This window comes from Theobroma cacao, chromosome 6, assembly GCF_000208745.1.
Source record: "Theobroma cacao cultivar B97-61/B2 chromosome 6, Criollo_cocoa_genome_V2, whole genome shotgun sequence".
Taxonomy (NCBI): domain Eukaryota; kingdom Viridiplantae; phylum Streptophyta; class Magnoliopsida; order Malvales; family Malvaceae; genus Theobroma; species Theobroma cacao.
In genome coordinates, this window is record NC_030855.1 from 1985476 (window position 1) to 2012948 (window position 27473).

General features: G+C 32.7%; 5 protein-coding genes across 10 annotated transcripts; all 5 read left to right on the forward strand.

Moving 5' to 3' along the window:
• On the forward strand, positions 749–5928 carry LOC18595246 (phospholipase D alpha 1). Of its 2 annotated transcripts, none has more exons than XM_018123460.1 (4): positions 749–1031; positions 1238–1340; positions 2862–4761; positions 5180–5928. In XM_018123460.1, exons 2-4 carry the CDS (start codon positions 1245–1247, stop codon positions 5611–5613), a joined length of 2430 nt encoding a protein of 809 aa, XP_017978949.1. In that variant the 5' UTR covers positions 749–1031; positions 1238–1244; the 3' UTR covers positions 5614–5928. The 2 variants fall into 2 exon arrangements, with proteins under 2 accessions (XP_017978949.1, XP_017978950.1); XM_018123461.1 differs by having other exon boundaries at positions 749–1035; positions 5180–5894.
• LOC18595247 lies at positions 11182–12175 on the forward strand. The gene is made up of 2 exons (XM_018122624.1): positions 11182–11609; positions 11725–12175. Exons 1-2 carry the CDS (start codon positions 11471–11473, stop codon positions 11958–11960), a joined length of 375 nt encoding a protein of 124 aa, XP_017978113.1. The 5' UTR covers positions 11182–11470; the 3' UTR covers positions 11961–12175.
• LOC18595248 lies at positions 15102–19478 on the forward strand. Of its 4 annotated transcripts, none has more exons than XM_018123706.1 (6): positions 15102–15426; positions 15577–15644; positions 17424–17680; positions 17854–17950; positions 18949–19057; positions 19139–19478. In XM_018123706.1, the coding sequence occupies exons 2-6, from the start codon at positions 15640–15642 to the stop codon at positions 19190–19192; spliced, it is 522 nt and encodes a 173-aa protein (XP_017979195.1). In that variant the 5' UTR covers positions 15102–15426; positions 15577–15639; the 3' UTR covers positions 19193–19478. The 4 variants fall into 4 exon arrangements, with proteins under 4 accessions (XP_017979195.1, XP_017979196.1, XP_017979197.1 ...); XM_018123707.1 differs by having other exon boundaries at positions 15105–15426; positions 17860–17950; XM_018123708.1 differs by having other exon boundaries at positions 15107–15426; positions 18991–19057.
• LOC18595249 (26.5 kDa heat shock protein, mitochondrial) lies at positions 19706–21594 on the forward strand. Of its 2 annotated transcripts, none has more exons than XM_007023117.2 (2): positions 19706–20888; positions 21003–21527. In XM_007023117.2, exons 1-2 carry the CDS (start codon positions 20582–20584, stop codon positions 21401–21403), a joined length of 708 nt encoding a protein of 235 aa, XP_007023179.1. In that variant the 5' UTR covers positions 19706–20581; the 3' UTR covers positions 21404–21527. The 2 variants fall into 2 exon arrangements, with proteins under 2 accessions (XP_007023179.1, XP_017979194.1); XM_018123705.1 differs by having other exon boundaries at positions 20519–20888; positions 20988–21594.
• On the forward strand, positions 25633–26981 carry LOC18595251. The gene is made up of 2 exons (XM_018123737.1): positions 25633–25902; positions 26613–26981. The coding sequence occupies exons 1-2, from the start codon at positions 25677–25679 to the stop codon at positions 26756–26758; spliced, it is 372 nt and encodes a 123-aa protein (XP_017979226.1). The 5' UTR covers positions 25633–25676; the 3' UTR covers positions 26759–26981.

Consider the following 27473-nt stretch of genomic DNA (forward strand, 5'->3'; position numbering starts at 1 on the left):
ACCTTGTAAATATCCAATTAAATTTCTAAGTTGCTACTCAAACCCTTATCCTAATATTCCAAACATTACTCATTAAATACTTGTATTTGTTAAATATTCAATTAAAATAAATTTAAACTAATTTTTTATGTATATTATTAATAAAAATTAAATTAATAAATTAAAATCAGTTCATAAAAAATAATTAAAGTTTAAAATCATATTTTGGGTTTTTGAACAATTAATGAATTTTAGTAAATATTATATTAATTCTAAAAATTTTATAATTAAAAAGTAATATATATATATAATTAATATTAAATATTAAACATATTTATATATAATCGAGTTCGTGTAATAGTACCCTATAAACACTACCCTAAGCTTACTTGAACTTGTGATGAGTGACAATTTTACTATCTAAACTCTATTATAGGGTATCATAATTTTATTTAATCGGAGTAGATAGTACAAAGTACTCCATTATGAGGTACCTATTAATATCCTTATTCATAGCTTGTTTAATACTCCTCAAACTCAAACATCCTTGAATTAATTTACCCTTATCCTTAATTTTGTTGGTGTTTACCCAAAAGGGTGGGAATGCGCTCCTATTCTCCTTCATTCAAAAAATGGCCATCAATATCAAAAAAGAAAAAAAGGACACAAAAGCAAAACTTTTCTTCTTATTCATTGCCATAGTTAAATTCTAGGAAACATCAAACCCATTTCTAATAATTACAAACAAATCCTTTCACACTCTCTCGCTTCCTTTCCTTCCCTCCACGGGGAAGCTTTTTACGGGCTGGTTTCCAGGATCTCTCCCTCTTTTCTTTTCTTTTGTTTTTTTTTTTTGTGTTTTTAATTTCCTCTTTACTCTCTCCTTCACATTCCCACATGACTTCATAACCATTACACTCCTAATACGCGCTATTTTGCATGATAAATGCAAACCCAGTGAGCATCAGATCAGATCCCACCCACAAAAGGAGAACAAAAATCTTTACACTGTGCTGCTTCAAATCCTCTGATCTCTTTCTTGTTGGACCAAAGTTGGTATTTTTTTAATATACCCTTTTCTCTTTTCCCCATTGATCACTCTGTTTTCCAAGTCTTCATTTGTGGCACTGATCATCTCCGTTTTCCACTGTTTTTTGATTGGTTTTTTTTAAGGAGTGTTGATAAGGTGATTATGTAAGATATGTTTATCTGGGGTTAACTTAATTTTCTTTTTTCTTTTTGTTTGTTCTTTTTTTAGGTGAGAAATGGAGGATATATTGCTTCATGGGACTTTACATGTTACGATCTATGAAGCTGATAAGCTTCATAGTGGTGGTGGAGGTGGTCACTTCTTCCGGAAGGTATGAATTGTTTATACTGGATCAGGATCATTGTTTACTTCTTCTTTGATTTTCTTGTTCTGGGTATTCAAGTTTTTGGACTTTCTTAGTTTACTAATCAGTTCTTTTGGTTTTTGGAGAGTTACCCGTTTTGTGGTATCTTGGAATAAATCTGAGAAAATGGGTGATGGGGGTGGTTTTGATCTTACTAGTTTTCGAAAGTCAAGATCTTGAAAACAGTAATTGAGTTTTCTTTCTTTTTTAATTTTTATTGTTAAAATTCCGAATGATTACATCACTTTTGTATATATTAGATATTAGATATATGTATCTTTCCAGAAGTGGGGAGTATTGGATAAGATTAGACCTTCCATTCTGAGATCCACTAATGGGGCCGACTAAATGCTCTGAGGATATTCCATTCGGTAATTCCAGTCCTAGTTAGAGTGTGTATGGAGATGGTTTCACTGATGCATAGTCACACAACAGACCTTTTCAGAGGAAACAGTTTGGATGATTCTAAAAAGAGAAAATGCTTTAAGATGTTCATAGTCGTAGCAAGCATACTTTTGCAAGACTATTTAGTTTTTCGGTAATTTTTTTTGGCTGGGTTGTTGTACTAGGATTGCATCCATGAGGTATGGATAGTCATGTGTGGGGTAATAATGTATGCATCTAGCATCTATATTTGAAGGGCCATGGTTAGTGTTAGTGGCAAAGGAAGGTGCGGGTATTGATTGTGTTGTGTGTGTTTGTCTATGCGTGTGCACACATGTGTGTATAAGTTGAATGTCAATTCTATTTGAATACTCTCATGATCAAATTATATAAATTCATTTTCTTGACTTTGAAATATATCTGATTCAGTTCTTGGATTACGTATGTCAGGGCTTATGAAATAAATGCACTTTTGCCTGTGAAAATGTGTTCAATAGTCAATACCTATTTGGGTTGCTTTTTACTGTGTTGCAAACATGTCTTAAATAGCTGTTGAACCTTAACCTGGTAAATAGACATTGCTTTCCTGTCTTTTTTGGATTGGGAAACAGCAGGACAGATTTCTGCCTATTTACCAATGACATTTTACCTTTGTCTTCAACATTGTTTTCCTATAGCTGTATTGACACTGGCAATACCTTTTACTGATTTATACCATTTTAATATGAACTTCAATACCAGGTTTTTTACTCTTCTTAGGTGTGCCATAGTTGGCTATATTTCTTGAAGGTTAAGGCAAGATTTAATTTTCTTTATCAGATTGTTTTGTGTTCAGTTCTTTCACACTGTTGGAACAGATTTTCTCCATTTCTTTTAGCAACTCTGTCAATGAGGTCTATGTCTTGTTTATTTTCCTTGTTCTGAAATATAAGCCTGTTCCACAATTTAGGGTTTCAGAGCTGAAATCTTGGCCTTCCTGACTTAAGATGGCATCATAATAATGACTTTGTCTGTGTTAACTTGTCATCTCATTCTTTAAACTGTTAACGTATATCACCTCTTTTCTATTCTTCGAGTATTTTATGGATGATATTCTTCTTGCAGCTTATGGCTAATGTTGAGGAGACAATTGGTATTGGCAAAGGAATTCCAAAGATTTACGCAACTATTGATCTTGAAAGGGCTAGAGTTGGAAGAACCAGAATAATAGAAAAAGAAATTTCCAACCCAAGGTGGTACGAGTCTTTTCACATTTACTGTGCCCATCGAGCTTCCAATGTAGTATTCACTGTCAAGGATGACAATCCTATTGGAGCCACTCTGATTGGAAGAGCATATGTATCTGTTGATGAACTCTTAAGTGGAGAAGAAGTGGATAGGTGGGTTGAGATCCTGGATGAAGACAAGAATCCTATAGAAAGTGGTGGTAAAATCCATGTGAAGCTTCAATATTTTGATGTGACGAGGGACCGCAACTGGAATCGCGGCATCATAAGTCGGAAATTTCCTGGAGTTCCATTTACATTTTACTCACAGAGACAAGGATGTAAGGTTTCTCTATACCAGGATGCTCATATCCCAGATGGATTTGTTCCTAAAATTCCTCTTGCTGGAGGCAAATATTTTGAGCCACATAGATGTTGGGAAGATGTTTTTGATGCTATCACCAATGCTAAACACTTGATCTGCATTACTGGCTGGTCTGTTTATACTGAGATCACTTTGGTGAGAGACTCAAGAAGGCCAAAGCCTGGGGGAGACATCACTCTTGGTGATCTGCTTAAAAAGAAAGCAAGTGAAGGTGTCAGGGTTAATATGCTTGTTTGGGATGACAGAACATCTGTTGGTTTGCTGAAGAAGGATGGACTGATGGCAACCCATGATGAGGAAACTGAAAACTTCTTCAAGGATACTGATGTCAACTGTGTCTTATGCCCTCGTAATCCAGACGATGGTGGAAGTTTTGTCCAGGATTTACAGATTTCTACCATGTTCACTCATCACCAGAAAATTGTTGTGGTGGATGCTGCAATGCCTAATGGAGATACAGAGACGAGGAGAATTGTGAGTTTTGTCGGAGGTATTGATCTTTGTGATGGCAGATATGACACCCCTTTCCATTCCCTTTTCAGGACCTTGGACACGGCTCACCATGATGATTTCCATCAGCCAAACTTTACTGGTGCTGCAATCACCAAAGGTGGTCCAAGGGAACCTTGGCACGACATCCACTCCCGACTTGAAGGGCCAATTGCTTGGGATGTCTTGTTCAATTTTGAGCAAAGATGGAAAAAACAAGGTGGTAAAGATGTGCTTGTTAAGCTGAGGGAGCTTGAAGGTATCATCATCCCCCCATCTCCAGTTACGTTCCTTGATGACCATGAGACTTGGAATGTGCAATTATTTAGATCCATTGATGGTGGGGCTGCTTTTGGATTCCCTGAGACACCAGAAGATGCTGCCAGGGCTGGGCTTGTCAGTGGAAAGGACAATATTATTGACCGAAGTATTCAGGATGCCTATATTAATGCTATCAGACGAGCAAAGAATTACATCTATATTGAAAATCAGTATTTCCTTGGAAGCTCCTTTGGCTGGAGTGCTGATGGCATTAAGCCTGAGGATATCAATGCTTTGCATCTGATTCCAAAAGAGCTTTCACTTAAGATTGTTAGCAAGATTCAGGCAGGAGAGAGGTTTACAGTTTATGTTGTTGTCCCTATGTGGCCAGAAGGAATCCCAGAGAGTGCATCAGTTCAGGCAATATTAGATTGGCAGAAAAGGACAATGGACATGATGTATAGTGATATCATTAATGCTCTCAGAGATAAGGGTAGTGAGGAGGATCCCCGAAACTATTTAACATTCTTCTGCCTTGGGAACCGGGAGGTGAAGAATGGTGGAGAATATGAACCTTCAGAAAAGCCAGAGCCTGATACAGATTATGCCAGAGCCCAGGAGGCCCGTCGTTTCATGATCTATGTTCATGCCAAAATGATGATTGGTAGGTGATGAAAACCTCTAAGTAACTTGATGCACACACACCTCACATACTACTGTTTATTAAATTTTAGCTCTGATTTTGGGGAAAAATTTTTTTTTTCTGGATAATTGATAATGTGGTAAGCTGTCTTCAACTGTTCAAACCACTAGTGTGATGAAGCACTAATGTTAAAATTTCTTTATGAATCAATGCAAGCCTTTGCAGAACATATCCACTATGGTTTGTGTCATGAGGAAAATTTCCTTTGAATTAGGTGGCATAAGGAGCTATGATTGTGTAACTTATAGAGCATGGTGCTGCAAAAAATAGAGAAAGGCCATTTCATTTGAATCTCATTTGAGCACGAAGGTCCTTTCATTGTTTATTATGTTTCTTGTTGATTCTTATATTTCATTTAACGTTTCTTTGCTTTCTGCAGTTGATGATGAATACATAATAATTGGATCAGCCAACATTAACCAACGATCAATGGATGGTGCTAGAGACTCTGAGATAGCCATGGGAGCCTATCAACCATATCATCTATCAGTTAGGCAACCGGCACGAGGTCAGGTCCATGGTTTCCGTATGGCACTGTGGTATGAGCACCTTGGCATGCTTGATGATACCTTCCTCTTTCCAGAAAGTGAGGAGTGTGTCAGGAAGGTGAACCAGATTGCTGACAAATATTGGGATCTGTATTCAAGTGAGTCACTTGAGCGAGACTTGCCTGGTCACCTCCTTCGATACCCCATTGGTATTTCTAGTGAGGGAACCGTAACTGAACTGCCAGGCTTTGAGTTCTTCCCTGACACAAAGGCTCGTGTTCTTGGTGCCAAATCTGATTACCTCCCCCCTATCCTCACTACTTAGGGGATCTCAACCTTTTTCTTAAGTGATAATTTCTTACCTTCTCTAGTTCTGTGGCACTGGCTCTGTTAGTAGCAATAAATCATGTTTTGTGATTGTGTCATAGCCGGCAGAGCAGCAGAGTTGCCATTATTTTTCTGTCAGGGTGTTCATATCTGAAACTAAATAGCTGTGATGCTATGGTGTGATTCTGATGCTGACTGGCATAAAACTTATAGCCTGTGTTTATCTGATTCTTGTATGTTTCCTGTGGTTATCTTAATTACTATCAGTTGTTACTACTTTGTGAGGAATCAATTCTGTAGTAGTTCGGCGAAATTCTCATGAATGCTTCTCGTATTGACTTTCATGATCTGCTGAAAGATTATTGAAATGGAGCTTAATCACCTCACTCACTGTGAGGTATAGATGATCATAAACAGGGTTTAGGGTAGTCAACAGTTACTGTTTGCAACTGAGACCTCATCCTTACCAATTCTGGGATTTCATCCACAACTTTCTAAAGTTGACTAACATATAATTCATGTGATATTCAAAAATATCGAAGTCCTTTTGATCTTTATTCATGACAATCAGAAAGAAATATATCCAATTCCAGGATGTAATAACCACAATAAATTCTTGACCTGCAACTTCAATTTTTGGTTCATATTGTGATCAGTGAATAGAATCAGAAAATGTACCCATCATGAAACAATGATAATCAAGATTAAAGAGGACAAAAGAAGAAGAAAAAAACCCCACAATGAAGGATTGCCACACAGCATCCACAATAATAGAAATGGACATCTTTTATTATTGAATTTATTGTTCTAAATCATTTTACAATGGAAAATGATTGTTCTTATCCCTTGTCAATTGAAATTATTGGTTCTAATCATTATCAATTATCCAATCTAATCAACTAACTCAAGTTGATAATTGAAATCCAAAACAGTTTTTGTTTTGTGTTTTCTCTTTGGATCTGATCATTACATCCAATAAACACTTTCTAATCAATAGCGTTCTACTTTGTATATATAAGAATTTGAGTAAAATTTTCTCATCACTTTTAATCATAATTTCAAATGGATCTATTAGTTTTCGTAATAGATACTTTATCTCAAAAAAATATTTTCCATTAGATATAGTCCAGCAGTTAGTCAAATTGTTTGTATTTCCGTTAGTTTGATGACGTGATAATATTAAAAAGATAATTTTACTTTTTATTAATTTTAAAAATTATTATTATACTTTTTTTAAAAAAAATTCCTAAGGTAAAGGAGCACCTCTGTGGAGAGCACCGATCAATGCTCCCTTTTCTTGGAGAGCACATGTTGTGGGGTGGTTGACTGATGAATGGGAGCATCGTCGGTCGATCACATTGTTTGAGAAAAAAATAACATTTTAATCTTTTCATATTTTCTGTTAACGGTGTTTACACTTTTGAGGTAGAATGTCTATTTCGAAAATTAATGAACTCGTATAAACTATGATTAAAAGTTAGATAGTGAGAATATTTTATCTTAAAAATTTTGACAATTCATCAAGGATACACTAGAAAATCAATAGACTCCCTTTTCAAAACCCTCCCTAAACCCTTTCCAAAACTCTCTTTTATTCAACTCTTTCTATCCTATTCTCCATATTGCTCCATGCTATACTTTTCTTACTTTTTACTAACTTGTATCTCTCGCCTCCTGCAACAAGCACTTATCATTTCAAACACTGCTTCAATCTTTTTTTTTGGTCGTCTTTAATACATCTCGTTTTATTAATTGTAACATTAACTCTTTTTTTACCAAAAAAACTCTGTATAATAATAAAATCAAAATTCATCATAACAATGAGAAAAATATAATTAAAAAGAAAAAAAAAGATGGAAATCACTTTCCATCTTAAAAATGTGAGTATATGTTTTTCAAATAATTAAAATGTGATATTCTAAAAGAAAATCATTTTTGTACTATTAAGGTATGGCATTTTCACATCATTAAAAGCGCCAAGGACCAATTGAAAACTGAAAAGGACATAAATTGAGTAAGTTAATTAAAATGCATTATGAATTTATGATGATGATGATGATTATACGTGTGTGTTAATTATTTAAGCATCTGGCAAATATCACAAGTACCCTTTGAAAATGATCAAATGTAGGGTTTCGATTGTTTCTTGTCTTTTTTATTTACATGAAAACAAAATCCAAATTGAAATTGGATTTATCTAGACAAGCATGCAACACATGGACTTGAACAAATTCAATTCCAAAAAAAAATAATCATGAAAATTCAAATATTTTATTTCAAGAATGTGGATGGAAATATTTTTATTTATAATTTCAATTTTGATGTATTAAAATTTATAAAAACAATTAGAAAGATATAAATGTTCATATTTGTTTAGGTGGATAGAAAAAAAATTGAAATTTAAGATAACAAAAAGAAAGAAAGAAAGAAATTTAGATTTAATTAGATACAATTGTACAGAAATAAAAAAAAAAACATTTACTACAAATTATACCGACGGTCAAATGTTGAGATTTTAATTCAATTTATTACAATTTTGAATTTTGAAAATTCACCTTAAATCGGTTCAACTTAACCTAAAAATCAACATAACGAATTAAGAATTCGATATTCTTAAAGTAACATAATAGATAGTGGAAATAAGAGAGAAAAAATAAATACAAGTTTGAAAGAAACAAGATTTTATTTTTTAATTTAATTTAAAGAAAGAAAATGTCATATTAAATACTTTAAGAAGTAAGTTGAACGTTTTAATTCCATATTGAATAAGTAAAAAATTTTTTGAAAAGCTTATCAATACGGGGTTTATATATTTTAGGAAGATTATGAATTTGAATTTTAAAAGGTACAAAATAAAATTTATAAAATTATATATAAAAAAAAAAGAACAACCAGGATTTAGATTTTTGTTTCTTTTCCCGGAAAGTAGATGGAAAGTCTAAGAAAGAGAGAAAATCAAAACAAAAGGCAAGACACATGGCAAGATTGGGGTACGTACAAACCAAGGTTATAGAAAGGAATTACATGAGGACCACGTGTAAGCGTGTCAAAAGTAATGCACAAAATGAAGTCATGGTTTCACATGGTTGATTGGACAGGTGTCGCTCAGCTGTCATGCCCAATTGTGAGGTTCTCCCATATCCTTTGCCTCCACTTGTAACAAGCTCGTTTATTGGCATTCTTTGATTTTATCCGCTAGGACCACTATGATTGATTTTGCCAAGTTTGGCTAGTCAACTAAAATACTTATCAATTAAATGCTCAAATAAATACTTAAATTATTTTAAAATTTTTAAATAAATTTTTTATTATATTTAATTAAGTTTTTATATTTTTTTATTTTATAAATAAGTAAAATTTTATAATTAATAATTAATTAATTATTATTAATTAAAATATCATTTATCATTTATATTCATATGATATTAATACAATATTGATGTAAAAAGTAAAAAAGTCACATAATCATATTATCATGTTAAATCAGTATATCATGTCATTATTAATTATAATATACTAATATGTCACGTCAACGTTATGAGATATAAAATGATAAATAATATTTTGATTAAGTCAATCATTAGTTATAATGGATTATTTGACTCAAAATAAAAAGTACAAAAGTTTATTTGGTTCAAAATAAAAATATAAAGATTTAATTAAACATAATAAAAATATAAGGGTTTATTTAAATTTTTTTAATAATTTAAGAACTTTTTTGAATATTATGCTTTTATATTTTTAATTCCACAATTTTAATTGATTCATTAATCACGATAAGTATGGTATTTCGATCTCACATCGAGCAGCTAAAAAAATCGTAAGAAATTCATGACTACGGACGTTACTTACCTCATTATGTTAACTTTCTAAAGAGAGAGTAATAATCTTGTGACCTATTCACTTTTAAATTTAAAAAACAATTTTTCATAAAAAAAGATTTGTGAAAATATTTACACAGAAACACAATTAAATACGAAATTCATATGCTTATCATTAACTTGATTCATATATTTAATTGCTTTAATATATTTATAGGATGGACTTAAATGGTAATCACTATCAATATTATTTTTAACCTCCTTTATATTTTTAAAAGTTACTAATTTTTTAAGAGGAAAGTTATTAATAGTAGTACATAAAATTGTGATCAAATCAACCTTCCTCAAACTATGGTAGATCATATAAAAGGATGAAGAGTTATCTTGCGGTAGCATTTCACTTACATTAATTCTATCAATTACTACATTAATCCTGTAATTATTCAACTGAAACAAAAGTTTACGTAGAGATTCATCACTTATAATTGTAAGTTTCATGATTATGTTGTCTTTGTAATAAGGTCGTTTTTGTCATGAAATTTGTCATCATCCAAAAAAATATGAACTTGAGTCGAATTTGTCGTCTGATCAGTTTGAAAAAATCAAAGTAAACGAAGCTTCATATGAGTTAACCATGAAGAAATAATATTTGACTAAAAAAAGTAAAACCTATCTAAAACTTTATGTGTTGTTATCACAACATATAAATATATATAAAATGTGGAAGTAGAATTTATTAATATTATTCAATACTAATAAAATACTATACATATGATATTCCTAGTAAATTAAAAAAATAAAAAAAACCTTATATAGTCAAAGAAAGCAACATACCACAAAAAGAAAAAAAAAAGCAATAGATTATTGTGAACAAAACATAATATAGATATATATAAGTTAACTATAACCACTAGAAGTCAATACCAAAATATACTAATATTTTTTAGAATAAAAATCCTTAACGTCTCTCGCAGATCACTTATATAATTTTATGCAACTTGAAGTTTATTTTTATAATTTTACGTCAAATATTTAATTTTATACTATTAATAAAAAAATTTAATTTTTAAAAATTAAATTCAATACTTGAAACCCTAATATAAAAAATATATTAAATATATGACATAAAATCATAAAAAAAACGAGGACAAGAGATTTCGATTTGTATTTCTTAGGATCAAAAATCTTCTCCCAAAGATTGGAGAAGCCAAAGATTACAAAAGATTTACTGATGGACAAAGCTGTGTTCTTTTTCTTTTTTCACATACAAAGCATATTCGAATCTTAAATCTTAATCAATTTTTTTTTCTCTTTTTTATGAATGCTTAATGCATATTAAAATGCATAAATCATAAATATAAAATCATCAAATTATATATAAATAATCAGTGCCCAACCAAATTTCAAGGTGAGAAAGCATAACAGAGGTGAAATAAAACCAAGATATATAAAGTTAAATAAAGGCAAATTCATGCATGATATAGACTTAAACCTAAAATCAGTTAAGACCTTGGAATTTTTTTGCCTCATGTCCTACCATTAAAACAAAGACCTCCATAGCTTTGAATATGCTTAAAACTGGCTCCACACACCATAAATCTTCAGTACCTAATGCACATTCTCATCCTTTTTTTTAACAAAAAAAAACCATTTGACCCTTTACTTTGTTCTAGAAGTCCATATCAGGACTCTGTTGACCCATTTCCTCTTCCAAAAGTTCCTCCCCATCTGTCCTTTCCTATCACTTTACCTTGGCCGTGTGGTGCACTTGATTTATAAAAATGCCAAACCATACCCCATACACAAAAGCAAACCAAACCAGAGAACTCCAGATTCTCACGGCTATTTCTCTAGTATTCCTCAATTTCACTTTAGGTTTTTTAACCATATTCTGTGTCTCTATATACACACACCTAATTTACCCCACTTTGACACCCTCTTTTGTGTCTATAAGCAAAGACAACGAGGTAGTTTACTAACTGCATCTATCTTTCTTCGGTGGTCTAACACGGTTTCCTATCAGGTCGTGCCACTATGTCTTCAGGAATATGCTCACAGGGTTTGGTTTTAGCTACAGCTATGGTAGTTTCCAGCACTGTTATTTTCCTTACTTTTTCCAGGCAAAAAACTTTGCCTCCCTCCAAACAAACTCTTCGTTCTTGCTTGTCTTCAGGTATGTAGCCATGGGGTTCTTCCATTTTTTTTTCCCTTAAAAGATTATGTCTTCTCTTTTATGGAATGTTTTATTGATTGTTGGTGGGATTTCTTCTTCATTTTTTTTTTTCAAGAGGGAAAGAGAAGGGGTAGAAAGAAGAAGAAAGTGCAGTTTGCTGAGAATGTGAAGGATACAAGCGGCAATGGAGAAGAGTACAGGAAAGAGCAAAACAAGAAGTTAATTGCAGCAACAGCAGGAAGATCAAGGAAAGTTGATAGATTCTGCAGAAATGAAATGCCGGAAAACAGGATTGCTTTGTACAATGGAATTCTCAGGGACCGTGTGCATAGAATGGAGTGTTCATATTGATAACTGTGAAGCTGTTCTTAAACTTTTCTATGTTGTCATGTCTAAGCCTGATTCCCTCTTATCCTCTTTGTAGACACAGATTCTGTAGACCTTTTTTTTCCCCTTCTATCACTTCCTGTAGGATTGTAAATGACAGAAACTTTATCCAAATTATGGGTTGTTAATGAGAATGTTGGGCAACGGTTGTAAATTTCAATCTGTTTTGAGTTTTATCAGTACATTGCTTTGGTTCTTAACTCCTCCTCTGCTTTCCTTGTTCTCCCAAGGAAATTCTGGGCAGGGAAACAGGCAGTCTACAAGAATATGGCCATTAACACTTCTTAATTCATTTTTGGCTACTTAATCCCTACTTTTGATACAATTGGTCCAACATTAACAAATCTCAAAGTTCATCCTGCAGCTTGTTACTCAACAAGGCAAAAGAAAATTGATCAATTTAAACAGATAAAATATAAAAAAAAAAAAGGGGAAAAAATGATTTGAAACAGTCCCAACTCCCAATTATCTGTGTAGTAGCAAATATTGAAACAACCCATTTTGTCTTTAATGCAATAATATTTTATCTAAGTGCAGAAGAATCTGGTACCTTAGGGCTTAATCTTACTTTTCAATCATATTCCCGTGATTCTTTTCTTCTTTTTCCTCCTTTTTTCTGCTTTTGAAAATCCCCAATGAAAATTACCTTATTCACCAGGTAACTTTGAGTCAAAAGATAAAAAAAAAAAGAAGAAGGCATCCAAAAAGGTAAAATGGAAATTACTTAATTACAAATTCACAATCCAATTGCAAATTGCCATGGCAATTCTTTGTCTGGTACATAAGTTGCTTACATGACTCATTCAATTCAATTCAACCAATAAGATTTAGTGATTTTGTCAATTATTGACATGGTGGGTATTTTTAGTTAGTACATTGTGGACCAAACAAAAATAATGGACCACATTACACAGCTATTTACTATAATTTTTATGTAAGTTTGATTGTCAATTGTTACGAACAGAAAATTTTTTATTCAAATCTACCGTTTGTTTGAATTTTTTATAATTTTATATCACGTGTTGATATATAATTTTGAATTTAAAATTTAAAATTAATATTATAAAATTAAGCACTTAATATAAAATTATGAAAAAAAATATCAAAAGGGAAACAAAAAACCTTTGTTTGTGACCAATTCTTCGAGCCCTTTCAATTATTGAGAATGGAAGTTGTAAAAGAGAAGAAATCAAACAAGCCCAACTATTTTGACCAACTTGACCAAACACTACCCTTTGAATTTTCCTTTCCTTTTGTGGTCCATATTAATTATTAATTTATGGAGTTTAATTAATTCAAGATGGGCGGTTTAATTAAGTTGAGGATAGGTGGTTAGTTAGAATGCAGTCAAACATTATGGCAATTTATTGCATCTATTTATTTATTTTTTATTTTTAAAAAAAAAAATATTTAGATGGACCTATTTAATTATCAAAAAAATTGAACTAATTGCTGTTTTTATTTTAATTATAAATTTATATTGATAAATAGATACATACTTTATATAAGTATATCAACATTAAATTGATAACCACCCAAATATTATTAGTATTAGGTATTTTGTCTTTTGCTGTGACTATATTTAATTTTTTTCTTATATAATTATTATATTTGCTAGTCGGTGCCAATTATGCATTCCACTTCTTTATGTTTTGTTTTTTGCAATTTAATATGAGCAATAATCTCTTTTTTTTTTTTACAAAGCTGTATTCTAAATTATTTTTTTCTTGTCTTTTTAATTTTTAATAGCTCTAAATTCTTTTCTTTGAAAGAGTATAAAAGCAAAAATGAAACAAAAAAAAAATAATATGGGCCTCTCAAGCTGGGACTTGGGGTGGACTTAAACAAGCTTGGTCTAAGTCCAATGCCTTAATTCTTCCAACAATATGACAAATTTAAGACTCATAATGTCAATATCTTAGGTTATTTCCACATGAAATGTATTTTATTAAATATCTTTTCGATTTGGATCCGAATCGAAATATTTAATTTAAAGATAAATATATTTAAATAAAAAAAAATTCAAACTTATGTTAATCTTCTCCTATCTTCTACATATTATGTAATTTTATTTACCATATTACCTATTGAGGCTTTAAGTAAAAAAAAATAAAAATAAAGAAAATATTGTTTATAAATATACATTGGCAAGCATCCACATAATAATAATGTAGGGTAGGCATGCCAATGTTGAAAAATTCTCTACACTCTTTTGTGGAAATTATGTCCTAATAAATATTTAAAATGCATTTCATCTGCCTTTAAATTATTGCAATAGCCAATAGGTGTACTTTCTTTTAAAAAATAGAATACATGTGTTTTAAATAATTGAATGTCATTTTGTTTAAAATTTTAAAATTGATTTATATTTAAGGATATTAATGGGTACCTTGTACATGGATACCCTATATTACCGTACTTGGTTATATAAGATTAAGATACCTTATAATCAAGTTTGGATAGAATTCAAACAGTAAAACTATTATTTGTCATGAGTTCGAGTAAGGTTTGCGAAGTGATATAAGGCTACTCTTATGTTTTAGTTATATATATGTATATATTAATTTTTATTTATAAATTTTTATATTAAATTTAATACTTATTGAAATTCATTAATGATTTTAAAATTTAATTTATTTTTTATGATTTAATTTTAATTTATTAATTATGATTAGATAAATATTGATGATTCAAATTATTTTTATCAGATAATGTCTAGATATATGTAACGAATTTGGATAACAATTAAAAAAATTGAATAAAATATTTATAAAGTTCGAGTATCTAATCAAATAGTAAGATTCAAATTCGGATAATCTATCCATTGACATAAGAATAAAATAATTGATGATAACATTAATTAGGAAATATTATAGCATATAGAAGTAATATAAAATTTCCCCATCTTCACTCCAGTCAAGAGTTCAATTATTAGTTGTTAGAAGTTAATTTAATTTACATGTAATTTTTTATTTGATATAATATTTATAATTTAAAAAAGGTCCACTGAAAACAAAATAATAATACTAATTTTTATTTTTATTTTTATTAATTTACTGGGCCATGGCATGAGTTTGGTGCTGGATAAACAAAAAGAAGAAGGTTAAAAGCAACACCTCAGGAAAGCTTAAACTGTACTCTCTCATCTATGTGACCTCTGCAATACTATTTTCTCACCTTTCTCAATTTTTTTTTCTTCTTCTTTCAATTTTCCCAAATTACTAGAAAAGAAGATTGAGAGGAAGAAGAAGAAGAATATATATAAAATAATAATAATAAAAAATAAAAGGCTCCAAAGCCACATCTGAGAAGCATAATCAGGAGAAAGAAGGCCAATTTGGTTTTTTTTTTTCAGGATTTAATTTCAGGAAAGGAAAAGATAGAGACACCAAATAAAACAAGAAAAACCCAATTCGACACTGTTTATCAGGTAAATTTGTTTTCTTTTCCCAAGGAAAAAATTAATCAAAATATAAAATATCTTTTGTTGCTATGTCTCTATTATATATTTGGTTTCATTTCTATAAATTTCATTACCTTTTCTGGTTCCTCTAAGGGTTCTTTTGATCTTTCATTTCAGGAAATCAGATTCCCATTTATTGACAGATCTGTCTCAGTTCCTGGTAGTTCTTGTTTTGTATATATGGGGTAATTTTCTGGTCCTTTTTTTTTTCTCTCTTATGCTTTTGTTATTTTATGGGGCTTTTATTGAAAACTTTGGGTTTTCATTATTTTATTTTTTTTGATTGGATATTTGTGTTTATTGGAACTACCTTTGTTTGTTTAATGTGGGTTTGATTGAATGAAGTTTTAAGTCTTGAGTTTTCTGCCATTCACTTTGAAACATTTTGGTGAAAAGAAATGAAACCCAATTTGAATATTGTTTTCATCCTGTCCCTTTCTATATTATTAAGGAATTGACATGCTCAGCTTGGTTCTGTAAATAATGTAATGGTGTAGGATTTTCTATGTTGATTGTTAGTCTTTGCGACCACTATGGTTGTGTTTGGAAAAGAAAAACAAAAGTTGATTTAGTAGTTGATGGATTTAAGCTTTCTCTGCTTCCAAGTAATAATGATATGATTACAATGCTGGGCATTATTCTTCAAGGTCAATGTATGGTTTCAGTCATAGATTTGGTTGGTTGAGTTTTCAGATAAAACTGCCAGCATACTCCCTTGGAAGGAAGCTTAGTTCTTTAAGGCCTCCTTTGTTGTAGGTTTTACACCTAATTAGCTTTGTTCCAACTAGTTCAAGCTTTGGATTCGAGTTTTAAAATGTTGCATTGTCAGGAACAGTTCTGCTTAGTAATAAGTTTGTTGTACCATGGATCTGCTTTGAATCATAATCTCTTTGTCTTGCTAATTGATGAACCTAACACGTATATCAGAAGTACCATATTTTGATGTATGCTTTTGTTGATAGTATGGTTCTACTAAATGAGACTAAAATAAGGGTTAAAACAGGCTTGAGTTCTGGGGGGTAACATTAGAACAAAAGGTTTTTTATAAAGTAGGACTAAGATAGAGTACATGGCATGCGAGTTCAGGAAAAAAGGAATGTTAATGGGAGCAACTAATAAACTGGAGAAAAAACCATGTTGCAAATTGAACAGATTCGGTACTTTGACTCAATCATATAAAATGATGGTGGCATTGATGGAGATGGTATCAACAGGATCCACAAGGAGAGTGGCCAAAATGGAGAAGTGCTTTGGAAATTGTGTGTGCAAAATACCTCTTAAGCTCATGGGAAAGTTCTACAAGACAGCTAGAAAACCAGCTTTGCTTTTATGATAGCTAATGTTGGGTTCTTAACTATCAACATATACAAAAAGTTAGCGTGGCTGAGATGAGGATGCTCCATCGATGCAAAATGTTAGGACTATAAGATGATTGGATTCAAGAACATGGGCTTGTGCCAATTGAGGATAAAATGAGAAAGACATCTTTAACTGCTTTGGACTTGTGAGGAGAAGGCTTATGAATGCTTTTTATTAGATTATGTGATTTAATGGAGAATGAATATATTAGAAGGGGGAGGCAGAGACCAAATAAGACATGGGAGGAAGTTATCAGAAAGGAACTTGATTGTAATTAGGATATGGTTCTATACTGTATAAAATGGTGAAATTTAGCTGACCCCATTTAGTGGATAAAAAAGGCTTTGTTGTTGTTATTGTTCGATGTTCTTGTTTAAGGTGGTCATTAGCAAGTTATGTTATTTTGAAACAGATGTCTTCTCATGCTGTTTATTATACTTTACATACAATGTAAAGTATGCTTTCATGTGGCCTCTCAAATTCATGTAATTATCGTCTTATGTCCTACTTATGAACTTATTATCTGGGTATTAGGTTCAGCTTTAGAGTTTTTGGTGGCTGGTGCTAATCATTTATATGATTATGTGTGATTTGTAACAGAGCAGTGGTTGCCTAGGATGCTATAAGAGGCCCACTTTCAATCCTTTGGTGAATGAGTCATCAAAAGGATTAAACGTTCAAGATCAGACAGTGAGGAAAGCCAGTATATCAGAAGATTTCTGGACCACTAGCACTTGTGATATGGATAACAGTGCAGTGCAGTCACAGGGAAGCATCTCATCAATCAGCACAAGCAACCAGACACTTGATCCCCATGACAGTGCTGCAAGTGCTAATGCCCCCTCTGAATTTGTAAACCATGGCAAGTTCTTAGTTCTTAAGTTACTTTGGTTGAATTAACATATGTACCTGACAGCTCTATGAACAGTTAAACTTCATAAGGATTACCTTCCTATCTGGGTAGTCCTGTTTCGACCCCTTTGGGCACTACAGCAAGATTAGGATGTATTTGCACCATCTTATAACTGCTCTTAGGTGCAGGCCTTCTTCTTTGGAATCAGTCGAGGCAGCGTTGGGTAGGAAACAAGAAGTTCAAAAACCGGCCACGACAGGGTCGAGAACCCAAACTAAAGTGAGTTCTTCTCAGAATATATTAAATTAGTATATTTTTAAAATCTTCTAGTACAATTCTTCTTATCAACTCTCATCCACTTGCAAAATGATCTATGACCAGATATGTATATTTGCTGTTAAGAAAATGAGCTAGTGGCTGTTAATCAATTCCAACTTTTTCTACGTATTGTTTCCATTCTAGAAGGCATTTAAGTCAGCATTTTGTTTGGAATTACTTGATATGCATCATTTTCCACTTTACTAAGTCTAATTGGTGACCTTCGTTAATCATCATGGTTCATTTTTTTTATTGAGGCCATGCAAAAGCACACGAAAAAGGGAAGAAATCCTTATTTCTTCAAAATGGATTTTCAGTTTCAAATCTTGTGGAGAAGGGAGCAAATTTAATTGTTCTCACGTTTTGGCAGGCTTTGACCTTCAAAGATGATTTGTGCTACCAAACCTTAAATTTTTTTGAAAGAATAAATACAATATTTACAACAACTTTATGTATGTGGGGTTGGCTAGGTGAATTGTATCATGTGACTGTGCTTAATTTACGACCATATCCTCTATTAGCTCTCTAAAAGTGAGCTTCCTTTTTATTTTTACTATCTATGATTGGTCTTTGTCTCCACCCTTTACAATGGCTTCCCCCATTAAGTCACATCTTTGTTCCCTGCTTTATTCCCTGTGTATGTTAAAATTTAGTTTCCCAACATTTATTGCCTGAAGATTTGAAAACCAAAAAGGAGAGAAAACGATAAGGTTAATGTTTATATTTCCTCTAGCACAAGTGATATCTGCAATAATGCATAGTTCTTGCATCATTTTTCATGTCTTAAGAGTTGTGTCAAGCATCCTGATTTTAACTAAATCCAGATGCTTGCCATTGTAGAACCTGTATCTTAGGTTTGTAAAGTACGAAATGGCATCTTGTATGTACTGAGGGAAAAACAATTCTGGGATATAACCCTGTTGATCATTTATGAACTTCTTTTTCCTTTATCTTGTCAGCACTCATTGTCTCTGCATGGTTAAACAATTCTGGCTTTGCAGTTGGAATGCTACTTATGAAAGTTTGCTTGGGAGCAACAAGCCATTCCCTCAGCCTATTCCTCTTGCTGTAAGTCTCAGCTCCAGCAAGCTCATATGATTATAATCATAAACATGTTTACCTGATTTCTGTGGTCATGAAAATTGGCAGGAAATGATAGATTTTCTTGTGGACATCTGGGAGCAGGAAGGACTGTACGACTGAGCAACAGTATAACAAGTGCATTTGAAAGATGGTTAGATATTAATATCCATCTTACTTGTTGTAACATTTTAATTACTTCAATAGGAAAAAGGCATCAGAGCATAGCCTGGCGTGTATATCAACTGTCACAATTTCAGGGTCTTACCTGCCTGCTGCTTCCTTTTTTCGATTATTTCTTTTTCCTCCCCAACTCAATGGGCCTTTTAGACAAGCCATTGTATTGCATTGAAACTAATCCAAAAAAAAAATACTGGCTGCCTCAACTGTCAAGGCAGCAATTTTTTTTTTTTTGCAAAATTTCTTGCATAGGTCACTGGTAGCCATGCATCCCATTGGCAATTTTTAGTTTGCTTTCATTAATTTGAACATGTACTGACAGAAAAGAAGTGATGATAAAATGTCCCAAGGTGTTTAGTATGTCCCATAGGAATTTTTTCTTGGGTAGAATACGGCTTCTCGAGGCAGAGAGAAAAAGAAAAACATGATTGGGATTCTTTCAAGTTTCAGCAATTATTCCAGGTAGTTTTATAGTGGTTCATTCATAGCTTATGGTCTTCTTTTTCACAAGCTAAGTGTCACGGTCTACAGGTAGTGAATACTTAATTATCCAGTCTCATTTTATTATACAGTTCGATGATGGATTCATGGATCCCAAATGGGATCGTGACACTTAAGGGTACTTTTGAGTTAGCTCTTTTTAACTTTACAGATTCTTATAGACCAGCCTGGGATTCCATCACCTCAAGGGGTTCATGTCTATGCCAAATGTGACATCACCTTCCTGTGACTGTCTGAATACCATTTGGGGAAAATTATATAAGCTGTCAAGGACTAATTAGTTGTAATGAAATAAAGGGGAGGTTATGGCCCTGTAGACCAATTCTACCATTGCTAAATGGAGCTGTTGGCTTAACTTTTGCCTTTGTCTGGTTGGATAACATACAAGCATAGAAGATACTTGCCAGAGATTTCTTCCCCTTTTTGAGCAAGGCATTGATATTTGATGGTTTCTTTATTAATTACGCAGAAGGATAATTATCCTAATAAAAAGTAAATGATCTCTTACGCATTGAGAAAAGACGTGGCATCAGATGCTTTGCCCTCTGGAACACTCCTCAACAGTTACAGTTTGTAAATGTTTGAGAAGGCCCAAGAACTATCCTCTCAACTGTTTCAATATGCTGATATAGGTCCCTTTCTGGAAAGCGTTTCAACCAGCTCCCAGAAGCCTAGAACCTCGCAGAACACCCTACAAATCGTCCACAAAATCCAAACCCAACAGGGACAAGCACTCCTTTATATTTCCTCACTCAACATCAACATTAGAACAGTAAACAACAAACAAAAGTAAACAACTGTTGGTCTGCATTTGAACTTTTTCTAACAGCAATGGCACTGGCTCGTTTGGCTTTGAGAAATTTGCAACAAAGGGTGTCCTCTTCTTCTTCTTTTTTGGGTCACAACATGGGAGATCAGAGGAGTATTGTTGGTGGGGTACAAAGGCAAAGGTGGAATGATGAGATTTTGAAGAGGTTTATGGTAACGGCTACTGGTAAGGTGTTTGATGAGGAAAAACAAGGCAAAGAAGCAACTGTTTTGGAGGGTGACAAGAAGTCCAGGCTTTTCCCAAGGAGGAAAAACAGGAGTCTCTGGAATTGGAGGAATAAGCGAAGTGACTATGCTCCTACCCTTTATGGTATATCATCTCTTTAGTCCCTTCCCTTCCCTTCCCTTCCCTGGTTCTTTTCACAAATTAAGAATCGATTGACTCTTTTTTTTCTTTTTCTCTTCTGAGAATTCTTCCCTTCAGGCCTTGGGAATGCACTCTTGCAAGCAACTGAAAACATAAACAGGCTATTCGATAACCTCAACTTGACACCTTCACAGCTCATGGGACGAGTCAAAGAGCAAGATGGCTGCTACAAACTGCGGTACGACATGCCAGGGCTAACCAAAGAAGATGTTCAGATCACCATCGAGGACGGGGTCCTGACTATAAAGGGAGAGCATAAGGAAGAAGAAGAAGGAGGTTCGGACGATGATGAGCACTGGTCTGCCAGGAGCTATGGCTACTATAACACAAGCCTTGTGCTGCCTGAGGATGCCAAAGTAGATGAGATTAAGGCTGAGTTGAAGGATGGGGTGCTTTGTATTATCATCCCAAGAACTGAACAACCCAAAAAGGATGTGAAGGAAGTTCAGATACATTGATGGAGGCATGCATGAAGTTGATAAGTTTATCATGCTTTTCTATTTGTTTGTGTTTGTGTGTTATCATGGGTGACTGTGTGAATTGAAATGGGAAATAAAAAACCCTTTCTCCTTTATTAAGTAATCCTTTGGAGTTTGGACCAAATATGTACGAATGGGTTTGATGAAATGTATTCACTATCCATTAATTATTTCTAGTTGTTTAATGTATTCGATTAAAATAAATATATATTTATTAATTAAAATTAATTTATAAAATATATTAACAATTAAAATAATATTTAAAACAATTGTTGAAATTTTAATAAGCATTAAATTAATTATAAAAAATTTATAAACAAAAAATAATATATAATTAAAATTTAAAATTTAAAATTATTATTTATAATGAAATCGAGTAGTGCAGCCTATTCAATTACAATTACCCATTGACATCTTTATGTCTACCTTTCTACTTTATTAATAAGAGATATATTTCTCTCCTCTTATAATTAATTTCTTGTGTAAAACCATTATTTTTACCGATAATTCTTTTATATTGTCGAATTAAATAATATCTTATTATAATACATGAAATTCATAACATTAATTATCAGTTTCTATGTTTAAAACAAAAAAAAAACATAAAAAGTATTTTAATTAACTTTAAAAAACTTAGCTTAATCTGCTCATCAAAAAGTGGGAGCCTAATAGCTAGCCAATAGGTAGGCTCATGCAATGAAAAGTTATTACCACTTGGAAGTAACCACTGGTAGACTGGAAAAATGGCAGATAGAGAGTGACGTCGCTCCTATGATTTCAACAGTTTATTTATGAAACAACTCACTCTCTCAGCTCTCTCTCATGGCGTGAGACTGAGCCATCCGACTGTCATAATTTTTGTATTAAAGTGTTCAGTTTTATGTTAGAAAAAGGAAGAAGAAACCGGTGCTGCTACCAAGGAAACAGGTCGATTTTTCCTTCTTCTGGAACAGAATTATCACAACTTGGAAGTCCCAAAAAAGAACACTGAGAAGGGTAACATATATAGCCAGCCCTTTGTACCTTACCAGGCCACATATTTCTTGCAGTCAATTATCCTGAGAAGCTTGGTGTTGAAAGTTCACTGTCTGCTCCTCCCTAGCTAGAGAGGAACTCATGCAGTTTCCCCCAAACATATCAGTTTATCATTGTAAAGCTAATTTTACTCAATCTCTTTTCCTGCAATGAGGGAAACTGAGCTAAGCAGAAAAGTATCATCTGTCTTATCTTAATGATTTCAGGTATTTGCCATCAGATATCTGATCTCTTTTTCTCTTTGAGAGACTTCTATAAGTACAGTGTTTTAGAGCGTGGGGGGACAATTCACCTGAGGAAAAGAAGCAAAGGTGAAACAAAAAATGGAAAAGAGTTTCAGAGATCAAACACAGTTTTCAGAAGATAAGATGATGCTGATTTCTAGTACAAAACAGGAGATATCTGAAGACCTCAGGGACTTCGACATTGCTATATCACTATAACAATACATTAAAAGGCCAGTTCCCAGATTAAAGCAACTCCCTGTTGGGTTGCTTTCAAAAGGTAAAAGCAGAAAAGTTCATATTTGGTATGGAAATTCAGGATGAGAACCCTGATATTTTGGTTGACTAAAGCTTCATACTGTTATTTAGTATTCCATAAAAATTAACCAAAATTGTGTTGAATTGGGCTTCTCGGGGCTTGTTCTCCTTTCTTCTGTTGGTTAAGACAAAGGGTATCGGTCAAGTCAACTATAAGTAACGAGGATCACCAAGAACAATGATCTAAGTCATTCTAGTGTTTAAAGTCGAGTGCACCAGTTCCCAAAAGGACCCAGAGAGTTTTTTCTTTTTTTTTTTTTCAACAAAGAAAGAAGCTTTTGATTGGTGAACAAACCATTTGCACCAGAGACATGTCTCCTTTTCTACAGGCAACAGCCCTTGAAATTATTCAAACACAGTATATAAATATATGCTCATCAATACTCCTCCTGTATCCTCCATCTCTCTCAACATCCCTCCCTCACAGCAAATCAACTTTTTCACAAATCAGAAGTCTTCAAATAGTGATGGCTACATCAAGAATCTGCTCAAACCGGCTGAAAGTTGCAATCACTGTAACTTCCATTTTCTTTATTACATTTCTGTACACATCAGGTGATTCAATCCGAAAACTATTTGAGTTCTGTTTCAACAATTTCTTTTTGTTTTTCTTTTTAGTATCAAGGGTTCAGCGTATTATTATATATGCGGCTTTTGCAGTTGGGATTCTGAATTCAGGTCATAGTGAGAGCATGGTGCAGCAGAGTAAAATGGTCTTGGGGTCAAAGCCTCCTAGTTGTGTGAACAAATGCTTGAATTGTAGCCCTTGCATGGCTACTCTAGTCATTCCTTCCCACCAATGGAAGCATTTCAGAGCAACATATCATGGTGATGAAGATGAAAGCTATTATCTCCTCTCATGGAAATGCAAATGTGGGGATAAGCTCTTTCAGCCTTGATCATGTGACCATGAATAACCTACCATTCCCTTCCAGCGAGATGAAATGGCATCAGTTTCTATCCATATGCAAATTTTTAGATGTGAACAGTGTCTCCCTCTAACATCCATAAATACTAAATTATAATGTACTTTGCGTGTTCCAATTCCAGTTTCATGCAAATCTCAAACATGAAAAGACTGATCTCCGTCAATCGGTCAGATTTTCATGGGTTCAAACTAAAGATGGAAAGCTTTTCTTGATCAGAAGCTAGTTAATGGAAACAACTATTTGTTCCCCATCAGTCCATGTTTCTTCATAGGTAACAGTAACACTGCACGTTGCAGGGATAAGACAAGCAAGAACCTATACTACCGTCTGTCTTGTCTACCATGAGCTAGCTTGGTATTATCCAACCGGTAAAACATGGGTTTTGGTAAATTTATATCTTCTAGACAAGTTAACCCGTTGGTGAGCATTAAGTCAACATCGGTAAGGAAATAGTCACTACAAATTGGTAACTATCCAAGGAATATTGATGAAAATAAATGATGATAATTATCTACAGAAAATATTGATGGAATGAATCGGTATTCCATAAGTAAAACAAAAATGTATAATGTAGAAATATGACGTGAAATTTATCGACAGGATATTTTCGTTAGCAATGTCATCGTTGATGGATTTTATTGACTATATTTATGACTAAATGTTTGGTTGGTAATTTTGTTCAATTGTTGACGAAATTGTTGATAAAAATTCAATCAGTAATATTTTTTAAAAAGTTTAAAAGTTATCAACGAAAATTCTGTCGGTAATTATATTTTAACAACTAGTTTTACAATTATTTTTTAATTGAAAAAGATGACTCGTCAATTTTATATAATCAATAGCATTTTTTGAATTATTTAAAAAAAATAGAGTTTTTGGACTTAAAGTTGAAATTGCTATAATCTCTCTGGTCACAGTAAAAAGTTATAACTTTGACTTTTGTAAACCAATTTTTTAATATTAAAACTAAAATTTATATTATTAATCTAAATTTTAATTTGAGAATTACCAATGGAAAATATTGACGGATTTCTTCCATTATCGATTAGAAATCGACTGACGGATTGGACCCATTACTAACCGAATACCTTTGTGGGTAAGTTATTGACGAATTTCACATTTTCTGAATAAATGCCAAGACCTGATGATTTTAGATATAACTTGTTAACATAATACATAATATGAGAATGATATGGAATTAAACGGATTTGAATTTAGGATTATCATGTTTTGTATTTTTTTTCTTTTAAGAAGTATCATTTTTCAAAATTTAAATGAGTTAAGCTTGTTTAATTTGCGTAAAACAGGTTTTATCTGTTTAATTAACAGCATTATTATGTTGATTCATATAACATAATTCGTTTAACACGTTTATGATATGTGTTTAAACAAATTAATTACGTTATATTCGTATCGTATTATATAAAATTTAATTTGATTTATATAATAAATATTTTAATAATATTAAACATATCTATATGTACATTTAAAATACTAATTTATTTAATTAAATTTATATTTATCTATATGATTATTAACACTACTTAAATACGATACAATTAGAAAACGACAACAACGTGAATTATCAAATCTAATGATCACTAAAATTCAATACTACTTTGTAAAAAGAGAAGAAAATAGAATCCAAAACCCAAATTGGGCCGTACAGTCCAAGGTCCAAGGCCACCACTATATAAATCATATAGGTCTCTGCCTTTCTGTGATTTGGTGGAATAGCTGCCAGAAATGGAAATGGCCGCTGCGTTCTCCCACCGCAGTTCTTTTACTTATTTCAACTCCAAAAGCTTCAATCCGGATTCACTTCGACCGTTGATCGTTTCCCCGTTTCATCCCAACCGTCCGTGTCTCCCCGTACGCCTCCGTTCCAGTTCTAATACGAGCCAGCCACGTTGCCACTCCGCCGGCCCCGGCCCAGCTTCCTCGCCTGACTCCGACCCTCCTCGCCCCCCAGGTTTCTACCATCTTTTCATCTGCTTTTTGTTTCCTTCTTTGGTGATCATGTTTATGCGTTTTGAATTAGATTAATTTGTTTTTATGAATAATTCTGTAAATTTGAAGTTGCTTGTCTTTGTTTTGAATTTAATTTGAAAATTGAAAATATATCATGTAAATTTAGAGCTTAGTTTAGGACAAAGAGAGTGAAATTTCCTAAATTGGGAGAAACATAGGCAAAGTGGGAATCTTATCTAAGATAGTAATCAGTGAGTAGTCCTTTTCTTTAGGGTTAAATAATTAAAAAAAGAACAGAGTAACATTCAATTTATGAGTAACATTTGGCTTCTTCAAAAGTGGAATATTATTATTATTATTCAAACATGAACACCAAACTGAACAAGTAGTGCAATTATTGAAAAAATTATGTATTAGTACATAATTTTAGGCATCATCTGTAAATTGCAGAGCATAAGAACAACTGATAAGAAATTTCTGTTGCTACGCGGTGATACAATAGAAGTGTGTTAAAAGTTATTACACAACAAAAGTGGGATTTAACTTTTTTCTTGTTTGCTCCTTTCATTTGAAGTCAAAATTCCATTTGAAATTGCTTTGGATGCGGCTTGTTCTGGTGTCTTATAATCTTTTTCCTTGAACGGGGTTTGCAGGAAAGTTATTTAGATTTCAAGATCATTCTGGTGTCTTATAATCTTTTTCCTTTAACAGGGTTTGCTGGAAAGTTATCTAGATTTCAAGATCGCGCACAGATCTTCCTTGCTGTTCTTTTCTGGATGTCTCTGTTCTTCTGGGCCTCTGCATGGGATCGGAATAATTCTGGTAGACCAGACAAAGGATCTCGATTTAGAAGATAACCTAGTAAGAATTTGATTCTGTATATATATATATATATATGAGACTTAGATAGAGTAGTACTAGAAATACATGAAGGAAACTCAAATATAGATATCGAGCATGTACTTTATTTTCTTTCATTTCCAATTGGTTTAGTTATGTTAGAAAAACACTTTTGTGTAACATCTTGGTGAATCAATGATTTCTTTCACCTTATAAGAAGAAAATAAAGGTGAGATGCCACATAGTTGGATTAAAATAGATAAAGGATAGGGTAAGCATGACTTGCTAACTGTTTTTTTTTGTGAATTAACATACAATAAGTGATGTGTCATTAAGAGCTTCAAAAATTGTTCTTTTTTTTTTTCTCTCTTTGTGGTTGTGGGGCAGAAAAGAGCCAAGGTTTGTTGATGTGGGTGTAGTCTACTGAGTAAAACATTTCCCAGTGATAGTTACTCTTATGTAGCTATACCTAATTAGATAGCATAAGAGCAATTTGTTACATGCTTAAACTTTTAGTTATAAGACATTGCCCTTTTTCAGAAATATGATATTTTCTTGTTACTGCCACATATTGAATGCATAAATTGCATGTTTATAATGCTTGTTGTGCCCTTGAGTGTGTGGTGTATATGCTAACCAATTAGATTATGATTGAGATTATGTTTCTTCTATTTATTGTATAATTGGCCATTGAGATCATGAATTATGACATAAGGGCATTTCATGACAATG

Bases quoted from the DNA above. Each gene is read 5' to 3' on its own strand.
- LOC18595246 (XM_018123460.1), top strand. From the start codon at position 1,245: ATGGAGGATATATTGCTTCATGGGACTTTACATGTTACGATCTATGAA. The intron at 1,341-2,861 runs GTATGAATTGTT...TTCTTCTTGCAG, and splicing joins GTGGTCACTTCTTCCGGAAG to CTTATGGCTAATGTTGAGGA. The intron at 4,762-5,179 runs GTAGGTGATGAA...TGCTTTCTGCAG, and splicing joins TCATGCCAAAATGATGATTG to TTGATGATGAATACATAATA.
- LOC18595247 (XM_018122624.1), top strand. From the start codon at position 11,471: ATGTCTTCAGGAATATGCTCACAGGGTTTGGTTTTAGCTACAGCTATG. The intron at 11,610-11,724 runs GTATGTAGCCAT...TTTTTTTTCAAG, and splicing joins TCGTTCTTGCTTGTCTTCAG to AGGGAAAGAGAAGGGGTAGA.
- LOC18595248 (XM_018123706.1), top strand. The intron at 17,681-17,853 runs GCAAGTTCTTAG...AACTGCTCTTAG, and splicing joins CTCTGAATTTGTAAACCATG to GTGCAGGCCTTCTTCTTTGG. The intron at 19,058-19,138 runs GTAAGTCTCAGC...GAAAATTGGCAG, and splicing joins CTCAGCCTATTCCTCTTGCT to GAAATGATAGATTTTCTTGT.
- LOC18595249 (XM_018123705.1), top strand. From the start codon at position 20,582: ATGGCACTGGCTCGTTTGGCTTTGAGAAATTTGCAACAAAGGGTGTCC. The intron at 20,889-20,987 runs GTATATCATCTC...TTCTCTTCTGAG, and splicing joins CTATGCTCCTACCCTTTATG to AATTCTTCCCTTCAGGCCTT.
- LOC18595251 (XM_018123737.1), top strand. From the start codon at position 25,677: ATGGAAATGGCCGCTGCGTTCTCCCACCGCAGTTCTTTTACTTATTTC. The intron at 25,903-26,612 runs GTTTCTACCATC...TTCCTTTAACAG, and splicing joins CGACCCTCCTCGCCCCCCAG to GGTTTGCTGGAAAGTTATCT.